The sequence below is a fragment of the Balaenoptera physalus genome (assembly GCF_965194825.1).
Source record: "Balaenoptera physalus genome assembly, chromosome: 20".
Classification (NCBI taxonomy): domain Eukaryota; kingdom Metazoa; phylum Chordata; class Mammalia; order Artiodactyla; family Balaenopteridae; genus Balaenoptera; species Balaenoptera physalus.
In genome coordinates, this window is record NC_138901.1 from 39,883,256 (window position 1) to 39,901,042 (window position 17,787).

A 17,787-nucleotide genomic window follows, 5' to 3' on the forward strand; every position below is an offset into this window, starting at 1 on the left:
TTTTTTAATAAATTTATTCATTTATTTATTTATTTATGGCTGTGTTGGGTCTTTGTTTCTGTGCGAGGGCTTTCTCTAGTTGTGGCAAGCGGGGGCCACTCTTCATCGCGGTGCGCGGGCCTCTCACTATCGCGGCCTCTCTTGTTGCGGAGCACAGGCTCCAGACTCGCAGGCTCAGTAGTTGTGGCTCACGGGCCCAGTTGCTCCGCGGCATGTGGGATCTTCCCAGACCAGGGCTCGAACCCGTGTCCCCTGCATTAGCAGGCAGATTCTCAACCACTGCACCAGCAGGGAAGCCCCACAGTATCTTTAAAAAAAAAAACAAGATGATCCAGTAGGTTATCTGGTAATTGTATGAGGACTTAATTGCAAAAAAAAGCCCTACTGTTTGGCTCACAGTTCTGGTACCTGAGTTACATTGTTTTGTTCTCACCATTTTATTCTTGGACTGATGAGATACCATATTTTAAATGAATGCTCTCTGAACTAAAACTTATTTATCCAGGATATTAGTACACACTTTATTCTTTGAAAATTGCTATACTATGAAACAATTTGCTAAGTGATACAAATTTTATCAATTCATATCGATATTAACTTTCACCAGCATCAACATGGTAACACTGATATATCACTAATTAGCTAAGTGTGCAAAATAAGTTAATATGCTAGAATTCTAGTGTGATTATATTTTCCTGGACACATTGATTTTGAAATGCTGAGCAAATAGAACTGGAGATTTTAGTTGCAATATATATGAAATGTGGTATTTGTTTTATTTATTTATTTATTTATGGCTGTGTTGGGTCTTCGTTGCTGCACGCAGGCTTTCTCTAGTTGTGGCAAGCGGGGGCTGCTCTTCATTGCGGCGCGCGGGCTTCTCATTGTGATGGCTTCTCTTGTTGCGGAGCACAAGCTCCAGGCACGTGGGCTCAGTAGTTGTGGCACACGGGCTTAGTTGCTCCACGGCATGTGGGATCTTCCTGGACCAGGGCTCGAACCTGTGTCCCCTGCATTGGCAGGCGGATTCTTAACCACTGCGCCACCAGGGAAGTCCCATGAAATGTAGTATTTGTTTAACACATCTTGCTACCAGCTTAAAACAGTTACTTAGGTTTTGATTTTTAAATCTACATAGAGAAACATAACTGGCAGCCAATTTAAAACTGTAATTTGATTAGGTGTATTTTTATGCCTATTTTACTGTAGTTTAATTAGGAAGAGAATCTGAGCCAATATGAAAATTAGTCTATATTCTTCTTTCATCTCAGCCTTATTTTTCATCCTTTTCCTTTATATCTTTCATTCCTTTTATATCAGTTTTAAAAATCACAATTACTTTTGTATTAAGCATAGTCTTTGGTAGTTGCATTTGGGAAATATAGCTAGATTGTTCTGTAGGACATATACTAATAGTTGTATTGTTTTTTAATAGCTTCTAAGACTTGACTAACAGGTTGTGTAAACTTGTAGGTCAAAGGAACTGTAAGAAAGTAGTTTATGAGAACAAATAGATTTCAGAAGAGCAAACCTGTGTCTTTTTTTCTTTATTTCCTTTTTGATATCATTCTACATGGAACAACTTTACATCACTGCTTAAGTTAGTAAGTGATTTTCCTTGATTATATTTGGTTACAGAAGCCACCTTAATTTGAATTTCTATAGCATTTTTAAATACAAAACTTTTTTTTTTTTTAAGTATTTACAGTGTTGTGTTAGTTCCTGGCATACAGCAAAGTGATTCAGTTATATGTATATATATACATATTCTTTTTATTTTAATATACCCTTGTAGCTTATTCATTTTGTACATAATAGTTTGTTCCATTTATTTGTTTGTTTGTTTATTTATTATTTGGCTGCGCTGGGCTCTGTTGAGTTGCGCGGGCTCCAGAGTGCATGGGCTCGGTAGTTGCGGTGCACAGGCTTAGTTGCCCAGCGACATGTAGGATCTTAGTTCCCGGACCAGGGTCAAATCCACATCCCCTGCATTGGAAGGCAGATTCTTAACCACTGGACCACCAGGAAAGTCCCTATATATACATATTCTTTTTCACATTCTTTTCCATTATGGTTTATTACAGGATATTGAATATAGTTCCCAGTGCTATACAGTAGGACCTTGTTTATCTTTTGTTTATTGGCCGCGCCGTGCAGCTTGTGGGATCTTACTTAGTTCCCCAACTAGGGGTGGAACCTGGGCCCTAAGCAGTGAAAGCGCAGAGTCCTAACTACTGGACTGCCAGGGAAGTCCCTATCATTTTATATATAATAGTTTATATCTGCTAATACCAAACTCCTAATTTATTCCTCCCCCACCCCCTTTCCCCTTTGTTAGCCATAAGTTTGTTTTCTATGTCTGTGAGTCTGTTGCTGTTTTGTAAATAAGTTCATTTGTGTCATATGTTGGATTTTACATGTAAGATATTATATGGTATTTGTCTTTCTCTTTCTGACTTACTTCACTTAGTAAATACAAAATTTGTATGCTATTTGTACTTATAACTTGCTTAAGACACAATTGCAGCACTTCTTCATGCTTGTTTTTATCCATAAATAGGTTTACAGGGTGTCACATTAGAGAAATGTGGACTATGCAGTCTGTATTGCTTACTACCTTTCTCTTTAGTCCTACAAACCTTATTTCAGCAAACTTCAAAAGTGATGTTTTTTTAAAGAAATTATATTTCTTCTGTAGCAGCATTTGCATTATCCTTTGCTTAGTAGATTTTTTTTTTGAGATATAAGCAGATGTTTCAAATTGATTCTTTTTAAGAATCACTAGGACAGAAGGGCATCCTTTGGCCTATTGGTAAGTCTTTTGATGTGTCCTTGAAGAGTTGTATAGAATTAAAATTTTTAGGAAGTAAATCATTTTATTCAAGAGTGCTTACTATTTAAAGGACTACTATGATAAGCCTTATAAAGTAAATTACATTAATCTAATTTTTTAAATGGTTTCATATGTTGGTTTACTTAAAATTAAGGCTCCCCTGCACTACTTAAACAGTGAGTTTGTTTCTTAGTTTAAAAAATTAAATTAAAAATTAAAAAAGACTTTAAAGGAACAGGAAAAAAATTAGAAAAATGGAACTAGAGAAGCCTGATTCATAAAAATAACAATAGCTACTGTGTACTGAATGGCACACAATAATAATAGCTATTTCTTGAATATCCTCTTGTTAAGTAATTTAGTAAGCATTTTGCATACATTGCCACTAATCCTCAAAGCACTGCAAGATAGATATCATCCATGTTATCAGGAAATTAAAACTTGAAGTGATTAAATAACTTGTCCCAGGTCATATAGCTAGGAAGTAGCAAAGTCAGAATTTAAATTGAAGACTCTGATTTCAAAGCTGTACTCTACCTATGTTCTGCCTTCTTAGAAAATATAAAAATAAAAACTGCATGTCAGTTTCTCCAACTGAATATTTTGATTCTGGTCTTAAGACTTGTGAATGGGTGAGTTTGGGGTTTTTTTTTTTTAAGATTTATTATTTATTTATTTATTTACTTTATTTTTTTTGGCTGTGTGGGATCTTCGTTGAGGCGTGTGGGATCTTTTGTTGTGGCGTGCGGTTTTTTTCTCTCTCTGTAGTTGTGGTGCGTGCGTTCCAGAGCCCGTGGGCTCTGTAGTTTGCGGCACGTGGGCTCTAGTTGAGGCGCATGAACTCAGTAGTTGTGGCATGCGGGCTTAGTTGCCCCGCGTGGGATCTTAGTTCCCTGACCAGGGATCAAACCCACATCCCCTGCATTGTAAGGTGGATTCTTTACCACTGGACCACCAGGGAAGTCCCCTGGGTGAGTTTTTAATGTCAGAAAAATGAGGTATGTTACCCTTCAGACATCTTAATTTCTTTTAAGAGTGTAAATCTTGATTCTCTCTAAAACTGTTGAACCTTATGTTCTTATACCCTCTCTTGTTCCATATTATCTTCTGTATAAAATAGTACTATAGTAGATTGAAGCCAAAAAGAATTAACTCCACCGCTTAAGAAACGTGACAGTTTACTTAATCCTTGAGTATTATTTTCTCTAGAATGGTAGTAATTGTTATTTATTACAAAGGGTGGTTATGAGGATTGAAGGAGTATATATAAGGCACCTAATTAATAAATTCTTGATAATAATTATAATTTATCTTAAATTTACTTTTCAAAGGTATCCCATAATTCTAATAGTTTGGGAGTCTTGGTTAGTTTTAGGTCTGCCTTTTATAATCAGGTAAACAGTGCCTAGTACATGTACCTGTGGTAAGCACCATGACATATAGCAGTTTTGTAGACTTGGCTTGCACCTTTCCTCTTGTATCTTTCTGTGGTCTTTTTAAAACTAGGTTTAGTTTTTGCTAGTTAGTCTGTTTATGCTTTATATAAAGCAGCCTCTCAAATCCTTGGCCATTTAATTGCCCCTTTTCTGTTCTGTCTCCCACAACTTTGTTCCTGTCCTAAGATGTGGCAAATAGGACTGCACTCAGTTTTTGGAACACTGCATAATTTTGCACAAATGCCAGCTAATAGTTTGTTTAATTTTTAATACTCTTTTTTAAAAAGTTAATTAATTTATTTTTGGCTGCTTTGGATCTTTGTTGCTGTGCGCGAGCTTTCTCTAGTTGTGGCGAGTGGGGGTTACTCTTCATTGCGGTGCGTGGGCTTTTCATTGTGGTGGCTTCTCTTGTTGCGAAACTCGGGCTCTAGGCATGCGGGCTTCAGTAGTTGTGGCACACGGGCTCAGCAGTTGTGACTCGCGGGCTCTAGAGCACAGGCTCAGTAGTTGTGGCGCATGGGCTTAGTTGCTCCGCAGCATGTGGGATCTTCCCGGACCAGGGCTCGAACCTGTGTCACCCGCACTGGCAGGCAGATTCTTAACCACTGCGCCACCAGGGAAGTCCCTTTAATACTCTTAATAATGTTTGTTGGCCTAAGTTGGCATGGCAGCTCATTGTGTTGTTGTCTTGAGATAATTTACTGCATCTCCTAACATTGGAGCCCATCTAAAGCTTCAGTGTGTTGATTTGTAAAATGAAGGTATTAACTCCCTCATCTACCTCAAAGGATAACTGTGGTTCAAACACTTAAAGAATGCATTAATTGAAATCCTTTACAAACTCTAAACTGTTTTATAAATATAAGGGAGAGTTATTATTCCTTGTTTGTAGCTGATAGCTTTGATCCAGTCATCTTTTAAATACAATTTAAGTATTTTTCCAAGACCTTTCCATACTGAAAATAATCTTGCCCATAGGTATAGCAATGGTAATAATTTTCAGTTTGATTAGGTATAAGAAAAATTTCTAAAGTGTAAATTATATCTTGTGGTTCCTTTTTATTCCAGACACTCTTAGAGGACTATATTACCACAGTTGCTTATTACTTCCTTTCTCCTACAAAGTTACATGTACTTGAGGATCAAGTGACTTATTTATTTATTTATTTATTTGGCTGCCGGGTCTTAGTTGCGGCACGTGGGATCTCCGCTGAGGCATGCAAACTCTTAGTTGCTGCATGTGGGATCTAGTTCCCTGACCAGGGATCGAACCCGGGCCCCCTGCATTGGGAGCGTGGAGTCTTAGCCACTTGACCACCAGGGAAGTCTTGAGTATTGAGTGACTTTTATCCTTTATATTATCGTGGCTATTTTCTCAATATAAAAGCAAGACTCCTTAGTTTACAATCCCATGTAAAACAATTTTTGTTTTTGAGCATACCTTTGTTGTTTTTGTAAAACGAGTATGTAGTCATTGTATCTGTTATTGTTTCACAGTTTTTTTTTAAACAAAGATAAGAATAAGTTACCTGAAGTTCCACTGCTTTGCTAATGCTCTGCTAACCAGTGGCAACATTTTAGTGAATATCCTTCTAAACATCTCATGCAGACAGGCATATGTGGATATGTATTCAATTTTACATAATTGCAATCATAGAATACATCTTGTTCTGTAATCTACTTTTTTTCACTCTACAGTATGTGGTAGACATTTTTCCTGTCAATAAATGAATGTATTATTAATAGCTGCATTGTTTTCCCTTATCATGATTTATATAATCTGTCCTTTATTGTTTGATATTTAGGTTCTTTTAAATTTAGGGCTTCTATGAACGATGGAATACCAGGGTGCATACATCTTTTATTAATACTTGTGAAATTTTCTTTGCAGAATAAACTCTTAGGCCTGGGATTGATGGGTCAAGGGATATACACATTTTACGTTTTGATATATTTTGCTAAATTGCCCTGAAGAAAGTTGAACCATGCTCTAACCTAGTATCAGATTCCCACTGTTAAAGTTGAGAATCCTAATGGCAGTCTGCCAATCTGTCTGCACACTAGCTGTTTATTACAGCAGTTTTCTTATTTGGAATAGTATCACACTTTAATTTATGGGTTCCTTTAGAACTCTTGGGTAAATGCCTTCTGGTCCCAGTGATCTATGTTCCTAGTCAATTGCATCTGCTATCTAGAACCCTAATAATTTGGGCAATACAGTTGTAGATGGGGTTGAAATGACAGGTTAAGGAAACATTTGACTAGCATGAATGTTCTTTTCACTATACTGCATCCTGGATCTGCTACCTCTGATATGCTTCCAAGGACACTTTTTAAGTGGGAATGTCCTTAATGCTATCTTCTATGAAGAGCAAGACTATTTTTCAAATCTTTTATTTTTCATAAGATCAGTACTATCTTCTCCAACCCCTTGAACTGAGTTAAGATTGATGACCTTGTTGTTATATCAGCCACTAGCTGTATAGTCTTGGGCAAACTACTTAACCTCTCCAGGTATCAGTTTTCTCTTCTCAATGAAACAGGCCAGTGATTTCTCTTTTTTTTTTTTTTTAAGTTTTTATTTTTCCTTATTTTTAACATTTTTTTGGCCATGCCGCACAGCATGCAGGATCTTAGTTTCCTGACCAGGGATGGAACCCATGCCCCCTGCAGTGGCAGCCCAGAGTCTTAACCACTGGACTATCAGGGAAGTCCCAGGCCAGTGATTTCTGATACTCTTTCAACATTTTCCCCCTATGATAATTGATTGCCTATGCTAATTGCCTTTCTTGGCTTAAATAATGTCTTATTAACTTTGGAACCTCATAAATTTCCCGCAAAATACGGCCTTCATCTTGGAAGATATCTCTCATCATATAAGTGCAATTTTTTAAAAGATGCTTTTCTACTATTATACTTCACCTGTTCTTTCATTGGTGTTAATTTTCTTGGGCCTGCACTAAGGCATGTGTGCTCCTGCTTGGTTACTTATTTTGAATAATTCTGTGTACTTTCCCCAACTTTGTTGCCGAATCCTAACCACTAGGCCTCCAGGGAATTCCCTAGGATACTTTCAGTGCTTTCATTTTACTAACTTAGATCCTCAAAACACTGCTCTGAGGTTAGATACTATTATCCCCCATTTTACAGATGTGAAACTGAGGCTTAAACTAAGTGATATGCCCAGAGTCACTCAGTTTGTAAATGGCATAGCTATATCTATGGGTTCTAGGGACTTCCCTGGTGGTCCAGTGGTTAAGACTCCGTGCTTCCAGTGCGGGAGGTGTGGGTTCCATCCCTGTTTGGGGAACAAAGATCCCACATGCTGCGCGTGTGGCCAAAAAGTAAATAAATAAATAAATCTATGGGTTCTACATTTAGAGCTCTGTCTGCTATGCCACTGGTGCCTCTATAGTTGAAGGTTAAATATTCTTAGTTACATTTTTTTTCCTGGTAATATTTATCATATACATATGTCTATACTAATCATAAAGTAGTCATCAAATTTAAAGTTGCTGTCAAGAGAGATTTTGGAAAAGGGAAACAGAACCATGAGCACAGCTAATCTATAGGATATAATTTGACAGCCCTAAACAGATACTTTCCTTAATTCCTAACAAGTCAGTATTTTTCAACTTGTGAGTTCCCTTTAAATATTTTTAATTTTAAGTTTGGTTGTATGTGGAAATTTTTATACTTAGTTCTCTTTCTTCTACAAAGGCTTTATCATTTCTTTGCGTATATTGGTGTTAGACCAAGAAATAAGACTACTGTGATGGTAAACGGATGCAAAAGTCTTTTTCTGCAACTTTTTAAAATCTAATGAAGGCCCTTGTTTTCAAGAATCCTCTAAATTTTATTTACTCTTCTTAAAGGAAGCTAGAATCTTTGGGAAGTCATTATTAACAGAATGTGTGAGTTGGAAGTTATCATTTAGTAAAAAATTCCTCATTTTACAGGTAAGAAAACAGAAGAAAGAAATTTGCTTAAGGCTGGAGTCAAGAATCACATGATTTTAAATAATCACTCTGCACTCTACTTCTGTGGGAGACCTGTTCTTCTGGCCAAAATTTCTCCCTCAGCCCTGGGTTAATTCTTTTGCACTTAAATGTGGCTCTTAGAATTAGTAATTAGTGTGGGATGAAAGGAAATTTAGTTTCCAGTCTTCCCAAGACTTTTAAGTTATAACCTATAACCTTGTCAACGTTTCCTTATTTGAAACGGACTTGTAAGTCAACAAACATTTGACTGCCTATCGCGTACAAGGCATGAGGGTTTGCATTTTAACAGTAAAATGAGAGAGGAGAGGAGCCATCCCTCAAATACTTGACTGATAAACTAGTACCTTTTATGGTATGTGTGACAAAAGGGAAAATTCTCTCTTGGCTGGACAAATGGATGTGTTTATTATTTGTTTTCAGTAAGCTTTAACTCGTTAAGAGTTCTTTGCATTTCTTCGACTAGGGCTAAAGACGCGCCCAGGAATCATCCCTTTTTGATGTGAACTTTCTCATTATGTCAGGCCTTCCTGAAGGCTATCCTTGAATGGCCTTTTCGGTCCGAGTGATGGCGAAGGCACTGGCGGGTTTCCAAGCATTCGCCTCAATTTGCGCTGCGAGTCGGACCACAAAGCTAGGTGACAAAAGCCGGCTCCGGGACCTCCGCCGGCTCCTACCCTGCAGCCGGAGCGCGCCTGCGTGTCGGAGCCCCTTTGTTGCTTGGCTGCCAGAGTCCGGCTGCGCCTGCGTGGTGGGCCGGCGCCGGCAAGTGCGCTGCACCGCTGGCACCGGCTGGGGGCGAGCAGACATCCCCAGCAGCTGCCGCCGCCGCTGCAGCCGTTGCGACCGTCTCAGCGGAGTTCAGAGGGCCAGGCGGTGGGAGACTTCCCACAGGGCGGCTGAGATGTCGTCCACCGCGGCTTTTTACCTTCTCTCCACCCTGGGAGGGTACTTGGTGACTTCCTTCTTGTTGCTCAAATACCCGACCTTGCTGCACCAGAGAAAGAAGCAACGATTCCTCAGTAAACACATCTCTCACCGCGGAGGTGAGAGGGGTCCCCAGAACCAGGTGGCGGAGGTGGGGGAGGCTCCCCCCCCTTGCCCCACCACGACTAGAGCTGAGGGTCCTCCGCAAAAGGCAGGCGGGTGGAAATACGTGAGAGTTTGAGGAAGGATGGGCGTGTGTGAATAAAGGGCTCCCCCGGAGGTGAAGGCAGTGTGGAGGGGAGGTCGCCTGAAGGAAGGAAAGGGGTCTTGAGACAGAGCCAAGGTGGGGACCTCTCGAGCGCAGCGATGTCAGGGGTTCTCAGAAGGAGGAAGGACCAGGGTGAGAATGAAGGGTAGATGGAGGTTTCTCGGAGGAGGGAAGGATGATCGCAAGGTACCTTCCTAGCAGCGAGGCACAAGTGGGGAGCACCGGGCCGAGCCGGGGGTACCCCGCAGGGGGGAACCGGGAACAGACTTGTTCCGAGACTGCCAGTGGCTGAGCTTGTGGGAAGATGGGGTGAATTGCTTCCAGGGCTGAGGAACTGCGTGAACCTGGAGCGTGGTGCAGCCTGGGCATCTGCAGTCCCTGGGGGCCGGTCCCAATTCACCCCTCCATCCCCGCATTCTAAACATGATAATTGAGAAGAGGGGGAAACCGAGTCCCTGAACCGGGGACACGTCCCAAGGTCACAGTTATAGTTTGGGCTGGACTGGGGCAGAAACTGGAGCGTCCTGGTTCCCAAGGCTGCAAACCTCGCACCTGTTTTTTTTTCCAGCCCCACCTTGCACCCCAGCAATGACCGGTGGATTTCCAAAGACAAAAAGATGATTTAGTTAATGACAGGAGTGTATTGTTTGACAAAAACAAAGAAGTTTCTTTTGGAACAGTGTCTTGCCAAAAGGAACCTAGATGAACCCTCTCATTTCCCAGACAGCAGGCCAAATCTTTGCCTCTTCATTATTGTGCAATAATGTCTTTATTTCATTTCAAGCATGATGTATAAAATGTTGTGAGATTGGATTATTTCAATCAATTTTAGCTTGTTCTTTAGAGATGAATGTTAAACTAGGTTAAAATTGCTTGGAATTTACAGTCTAATACTTGAAATGGTAAAATTCTAGGAGTTTACAGTCTAAAATTTGATTTACTACCATGACTCCTTTGCTAACAAGAATTGGCCAGGAATAAGGTTTTTTTTGTTTTTGGGGTTTTTTTTAATTTAATGAATTTATTTATTGGCTGCGTTGAATCTTTGTTGCTGCCCGCGGGCTTTCTCTAGTTGCAGCAAGCGGGGAGGTACGCTTCGTCGCGGTGCGCGGGCTTCTCATTGCGGTGGCTTCTCTTGTTGCAGAGCACGGGCTCTAGGCGGGCTTCAGTAGTTGTGGCACGTGGGCTCAGTAGTCGTGGCACACGAGCTCTAGAGCACAGGCTCAGTAGTTGTGGCACACAGGCTTAGTTGCTCCGCAGCATGTGGGATCTTCCTGGACCAGGGCTCGAACCCTTGTCCCCTTCATTGGCAGACGGATTCTTAACCACTGCGCCACCAGGTAATAAGGTTTTAAATATCACAGAAGTACATTAGCATGCTTCTGTAAAATCTGTATAATTTTATCAGTCACACATAGTACTAAAGAGTGACTTCAATTGTTACGCTAGTCTCCTACTCATGAAAAGTGTGAAAGGTTTTAAGGGATCTATTACCAGCTAAATGCCATGTTATTTCTTATTTGGTTTACCTGTATTTTAATAGATACAAAGTTAAATTGTAGGATGACACATGACTACTAATGTGCCTTCAACCACTACAGCCAAAAAAACAACTTTTAGTGTTTGAGTTGTTGCCATAGAAGTATTTTCGATGGTAGTAGTCCTACTCTGGAGATAGTACCTTCTGCAGTTGTGTTTACTGATTTAAAAAAAAGAAAAGTGTGCTTACTAAAAACCCAAACCAAAACTATGTCCTCTAAAAAGCTATCTAAACGGTCGTTATGGGTGATCTAGATTTTATTTTAGAAGAAATAATCTTAACTCTGTAGGCTTGAAATATGTCTACAGTCCTAAATCACTGTAGTACATTCCTGTGTGTTAGTGCTTAATATGCTTTTGTTGAGTATGTATGCCAAATAATACAGTTGAATCCAGGGTGATAGAGGATCTATTTACTAAAAAACACTTTGTAACTCAAGATACTAAGTTTCTGGAAAATAATAGACTAGGAAGCAGTCAGCTTCTGCTTGCTTTTTATTTTTGTCTCGGACACTGGTAACAGCAATCAGTGTTATCTGTGCGTACTTTTCCATGCATGTCACTAACATTTGGGCTAATTCTCTATTGCCCTAACTGCAAATACCTGATATTTCATGAAAACCAGATGTATGATCATTCCAAGATTGAAACATTGATCATTATATATGTATAAAGTATATACATCTGAATTGCTTTAACTTAAAACTCTTAATGTGTACTATATTATGTCTGCTAGGAAAGCATTACCACCTGAGTCAGATTCTGGACCTATCACTAGTTAACCTTGGGAATAAGCCTTGGTTTTAGTTTCCTTATCTATAAATGGAGACCATTTACCTTGCTTCTCTTTGGGTTGTTATGAGGATTCGGTGTACAGAAAGCACTTTGAACACCATAAAATTGTTTAGAAATATAAGCATGGATACGGGGGTCACATTTGTATTTTGCAATAGGACTTTGAGTTGAGTGAGAAAAAATGAGATCACCCTATACTTAATGTTTTCAAAGTTTTAATGAACACTTTTGCCTTTTACTGATTGATTGTCCTTGAAAGTAGAAAATACTCTAATGTTTTAAAAATTAAGTGGTGTAGGCCTGCTTTGTTCTTACCTCGTTAAAGCGTACATTGTATTACATTATATTGTAATAGGATATCTGCTTCCCTTATTAGACTATGAGTTCCTCAAGGGCAGATTTTAGATTTTATTAATGCTTGGGTCTCTAGCCTCTAGTACAGATCCTAACATACACTTAAAATAATAGCTTATTGTCTGCTAATTATCTATTGTGTGCTAGGTACTTTCCATGTCTTTCCTTATCTGTTTGACCAAAGAACACTTTTTGTAACTACAATGTATTGATGAAATACCAATAGGACCAAAGATGTACCCTTTGGGTTAAATCGAGAGCAAGTCATACTCTCAAAGGCTATTTTTATAATTTCTCTATGAAATTATGAATTTTATTAATATTTTTACAATTGCATAAGTAACTCATATTCATTGTAGAAAATTTGGGAAATATAGAAATGAAAAAAGGAAAAATAGTTCCTAAAACTAACCATCCAGACATAATCTCTGTTAACATTTTGAAGTATGTCTTTTTTTTGTTTTAATATTTATTTTTATTTATTTATTTGTCTGTGTCAGGTCTTAGCTGCCGCACGTGGGATCTTCGTTGCCATGTGTGGGATCTTTTAGTTGTGGCATGCGAACTCTTAGTTGCGGCATGGGGGATCTAGTTCCCTGACCAGGGATTGAACCCGGGCACACTGCACTGGGAGCGTGGAGTCTTAGCTACTGGACCACTAGGGAAGTCCCCTGAAGTGTATCCTTTAAGTACGTATTTTACTACATTTGGAATCATACCGTATATACACATATTTCAGATGCCCACTGAGTTAACTAGAATTAGGATAGCAGGGAAATAACTTTTTCATACTCCCTAAACTATCTCTATGGGCCAGTTGAATTAAGCAACAGGCTTTAAAAAAAGAGATTCATTTATTAGGGTTTGGTGACCAAAGAATTAAAAAAAAAATCATCAACTGATAAAATCCTCGCTTTACCTTTTAATGTATCACCCTTGGTTGCAAGGCAAAGTATTGCACAATCTGGGCATTTTGCCAGATTGATTTCGGAGGTGATAAGTTTGAGGGTAAATATTGCTCATGGACACTGGCTGCCTCTGAGTCCTAAACTTTGTTTGCTCAAGGAGGAAACTGAGGCATCAGTTTGAGTCTCAGAGTGTCACTGGAAGTATTTTTGTTCTGGTTTTTTATGAGTGTGTAAAGGGAGGGTAAAAGCAGGGGTTATCTATATTTCCCTGTATTTAAAAAAAATTATACATATTACGAACTTAGAAAAATTAAATATCGTTACAGAAAAAGTTGAAAGTATGACAAGATAGCAAAAACCACTTATTGAAAAGAGCACACATATGGTGGTTAGTTGGGAAATGCTGCCGCTGTATCAATATACACTTTGAATATCATCCTTCTATGCTATTGATGTGTTTAATTTTTTTCTTATATCTGCAAATATATATTTCACTAATATTTTCCCCTTGAAATATAGAAACAATTCCGCAGTGTTCCAGGGATCCCATATTGAGAAATGCTCTTTTATATATACCATCTCTAGTCCTTAAAGCTCTTCATGCTCTTGTAGAAATCATATATTGTTTCCAAGGTGCACTATAAATGTTGAATGAACAAGTGAATTTAGAAGTGGAGAGTGAACTTACTTTGTTGCTTGATTTACTGAATAACTCCATTTTAAGTTGATATAAGATTATGTCTTCAAACATTAAAATATGTTTTATTTGCACTAAGCTGTCTTTCCCAATATCAGAAAATATTTAATTTGGAAGTTGTTCTTTTGTGGCTGGTGCACATTGTCATATTTGTCTTTGGTTTTATAAACATCACACACACACACATATAGCATGTATACAAAAGATGTTAATGATAGTGGTGGTTGGAGGTTAACTGTAAAACAAGTCTACACTGTTTGTTGAATGTTTATTGGTATATAAAACATTTGGGAGATAAAAAGGAAACTGACCAGACATTTCTTTCCTTTACAGCATTTAAATCTAATTAAAGATACAAAAGAGAATGTTTCCTTTACTTTTCCTATCCTAACAGAAATTAACCAATCACAAGGTAATTATGAGGCACTATATAAGAGAGGAAAGTTAACATAGAATGAAAAATTGGGAAATATAGCTTTGTATAGTATTAGGAAGTGAAGCTTTCTCAAAGAAGTGAAAAATGAGAACTGGTGGAGAGGGAGGCAGGGGAACATAAGCAGAGAAATTATGAACAAATTATAGTAGGACAGCATGTAAAATCTATGATACTCATTCTCATCCACATTTCATAATTAATTTCATAACTAATTAACAAACTTTTGTTTACATGTTGAATGGTTATTTGCAAAGCCAGGCATTAAGCTGCTTATTGAGGAAAAAGAAAAATTAATGGCAGGTGTGCTCTATGAATGATATGATGATAATTGAAAAGAGAAGGAATTCAAACCATTTCATGAGAGAAGAGCTATCACCAAATAATTCCTTGGAGAGGAATGGCATACTTTTAAATTAGTCCCTTAGTTACTCTCCGGGCTTTCACCATATGAATCTTAACAAGTAATTTGTGGGTATTATCATTGTGGGATTTATCTTCAAGCTTTACAAACAAGTATAAGAATATGGAAATAAGGACCAATATGAGTAACTTATGTGTAAAACTGAAATAAGGAGATATATGAATGGCAGCATAGAAACTGCAGCATAGTTAGTGGTAAAAAGGGTGGGATCTGAAGTCATACTGCTTTTGCTCGAAATTCAGTTCCCCTTGTTGGCTATGTGATCTTACCCAATTTTATTTCTGGAGATGCCAGAAATCTTGCTATGGTTGCGGGCATTTTAATGAAATAATATATAGAGTGCTAATAAGCACGGTATCTAGCTTCTATTAATTATTAATATCTTGACCACCTTTTCAATATTTTATTTTATTTAGTACTGGCTATTAATTTCATAACCTTATAAAGTAGATCAAAGATCTTAAGTAATAATGTTTGCATGCTTAAGCTCTTAGGTTTAAATGAATTACAAATAAAATTAACATGGAAAGGAGACATAAAAGACAAACAGGTAGGGCTTCCCTGGTGGCGCAGTGGTTGGGAGTCTGCCTGCCAATGCAGGGCACACGGGTTCGAGCCCTGGTCTGGGAAGATCCCACATGCCGCGGAGCAACTAGGCCCGTGAGCCACAACTACTGAGCCTGCGCGTCTGGAGCCTGTGCTCCGCAACAACTGAGGCCGCGATAGTGAGAGGCCCGCGCACCGCGATGAAGAGTGGCCCCCACTTGCCCCAACTAGAGAAAGCCCTCGCACAGAAGTGAAGACCCAACACAGCCAAAAATTAAAAATAAATAAATTAATTAAAGGAAAAAAAAAACAGGTAGACTTTGAATGTAAATATTAGTAGTAAAAATTATATTAACTGTGGGGGAATTTACTTCAGATTTCTGAATCTCTATTTTATATTTTTCCTAACTCCTTTCCCTCAAAACAAAAAGAGCAAACTATAAGTATCTTTTGAACTTTTTATTTTGGCACATTTTAATCATATACAAAAGTAGTAAGACTCTATCACCCAGATACAAACAATTATCAACTCATGCCCAATGTTGTTTCATCTGTATCCCTGCCCATTCTTCTCACCTGTATTATTTTGAAACAAATATCATATCGTTTCAAACTTAATAAATATTTGTTGAACACTGTTTTGTGGAATATTCTAACACCTGTATATTACAAAGCCCTTGCTATTGAAATTTGAGAAGGCTTACTTTCCCATCCCAACTTTGGAACCAACTTAGAAATAAGATGCATGCATCAGAAAGTTAGAGGTATGGGACTTCCCTGGCAGTCCAGTGGTTAAGACTCTGTGCTTCCACTGCAAGGGACTCAGGGAACTAAGATCCCGCATGCTGCGCTGAGAAGAAATTTTGTTCCTTCTGAGGGTGGGCCACTCCAAATTAAGGGGACTATGCAGGGTTGAGTCACAGATGGACGGACAGCTCTTTCTCCTATGTCGCTTCTGCTCCCATGGGGAGGAGTGTATGAGGGAATAAAGAAGGGTTAAAAGTGTTCCTTCCATTCTTTTCACTCCTTGCGGACTGGAGTGGAATTTTCCTTCACTAGGTGGGAACAGGTAGCTGGGGATAGATGTTCCTCTCAATACTTGCCTTCAAAAAGCCTTCTCAGGGTTTAGGTGGTGTACCAGAATATAAAAAACACAGGACTTAGAAATAAAGGCTTTTTAAACAAACATTTAGGGATAGCATACATGTGGTAGCACTAACCTTAAGTGTACAGCTTAATATATTTTTTAATATCTGTGTACATCCAGATAGCCATTTACTCAGATCAAGATATAGAACATTTCTAGAATCCCATAAGATTCCCTTGGTTCCCTTCCCAGTCTATCCTTCTCCATCCCCAGAGGTGACCACTCCTCTGACTTTTCTGATCATTGATTTTTTTTTTAATTTATTTAATTTATTTATTTTATTTTTGGCTGCGTTGGGTCTTTGTTGCTGCACGCGGGCTTTCTCTAGTGGCGGTGAGTGGGGGCTACTCTTCCTTGCGGTGCGCGGGCTTCTCATTGTGGTGGCTTCTCTTGTTGCGGAGCACGGGCTCTAGGCACTCAGGCTTCAGTAGTTGCGGCACGTGGGCTCTAGAGTGCAGACTCAGTAGTTGTGGTGCACAGGCTTAGTTGCTCCGCGGCATGTGGGATCTTCCCGGATCAGGGCTCGAACCCATGTCCCCTGCATTGGCAGGCAGATTGTTAACCACTGTGCCACCAGGGAAGCCCTGATCATTGATTATTTAAGACAGTGGTTTTCAAAGTGTGGTCTGTGGACTCCTGGGAGTCCCCAAGACCTCTCATGGGTCTACAAGGTCAAAATTTTTTTCATAAGACATTACTTACCTTTTTCACCTTGTTGACATCTGCACTGATGGTGCAAAAGCAGTAGTCGGTAAAACTGCTGTTGCTTTAGCACAAATGAAAATACTGGTAACAAATGTACTAGTAGCCATTGTATTCCTCACCATCATGCACTCACATTTTTTTTTAAAAAGGCAGTTTCATTTAAGAATATCTTTGATGTATTAGAAAAATTATTAATTTTATTAAAGTTCAATCCTTGAGTACACATAACTTTTAATATTCTGTGTGACACAATTGGGAGTACACAAAAAACACTTTTGCTGCATACCAAAGTAGGAAGATGATTGTCTTGAGGAAAAGCACTTGTGCAATTGCTTGAATTCTGAGCTGAATTAGCCTTTATTGTTTTCCACAGAACACCATTTTTACTTAAAAAACTGACTGACGAACTGGTTATTCAGCCTTGAGTATTCAGCAGATATGTTCTTGAAAATTAATAAAGTGAGTCTGTCATTAGAAGAAAAATAATCTAGCTGCCTTCTATTAAAGCAATGCCAATGATTAAATTTGAGCTTTCAAGCAAAAATTAGACTTCTGAAAAACTTGTATCATCCACTGTGTGCTTGGTAGCTTTCCAATTTTTAAAGATTTTCCTGATGATATCAGGTATTAACAAATGTGATTTTTAAAAAATATTGTCTAATGAAATGTGTCAGTATTTAGAAGATCAGCATAATTCAGTGAATCAGTATTTTCCCAAAAACCACGCATGGGTGAATGATCCATTCAAAGTTCAAGATGGGCTAATCGATTTTCATG

At 38.7% G+C, this 17,787-nt stretch overlaps 2 protein-coding genes and 1 pseudogene across 4 annotated transcripts in view; all 3 read left to right on the forward strand.

Moving 5' to 3' along the window:
• LOC309649739 (synaptosomal-associated protein 23 pseudogene) overlaps positions 1-17,787 on the forward strand; it is a 424,755-nt pseudogene that overhangs the window by 395,087 nt on the left and 11,881 nt on the right. The gene's annotated exons all lie outside the window — the stretch shown is intronic.
• Positions 1-17,787, forward strand: part of PRR11 (proline rich 11) — a 276,060-nt gene that overhangs the window by 36,622 nt on the left and 221,651 nt on the right. The window lies entirely within an intron of this gene.
• GDPD1 (glycerophosphodiester phosphodiesterase domain containing 1) overlaps positions 10-17,787 on the forward strand; it is a 53,475-nt gene continuing 35,697 nt past the window's right edge. The window contains exon 1 of one of the 2 annotated variants that reach the window (XM_082440082.1): positions 10-9,313. In XM_082440082.1, the coding sequence (XP_082296208.1) occupies positions 8,815-9,313 (499 nt within the window). In that variant the 5' untranslated portion in view covers positions 10-8,814. The remainder of the gene's footprint in view (positions 9,314-17,787) is intronic. The other variant, XM_082440083.1, reaches the window with a different exon arrangement.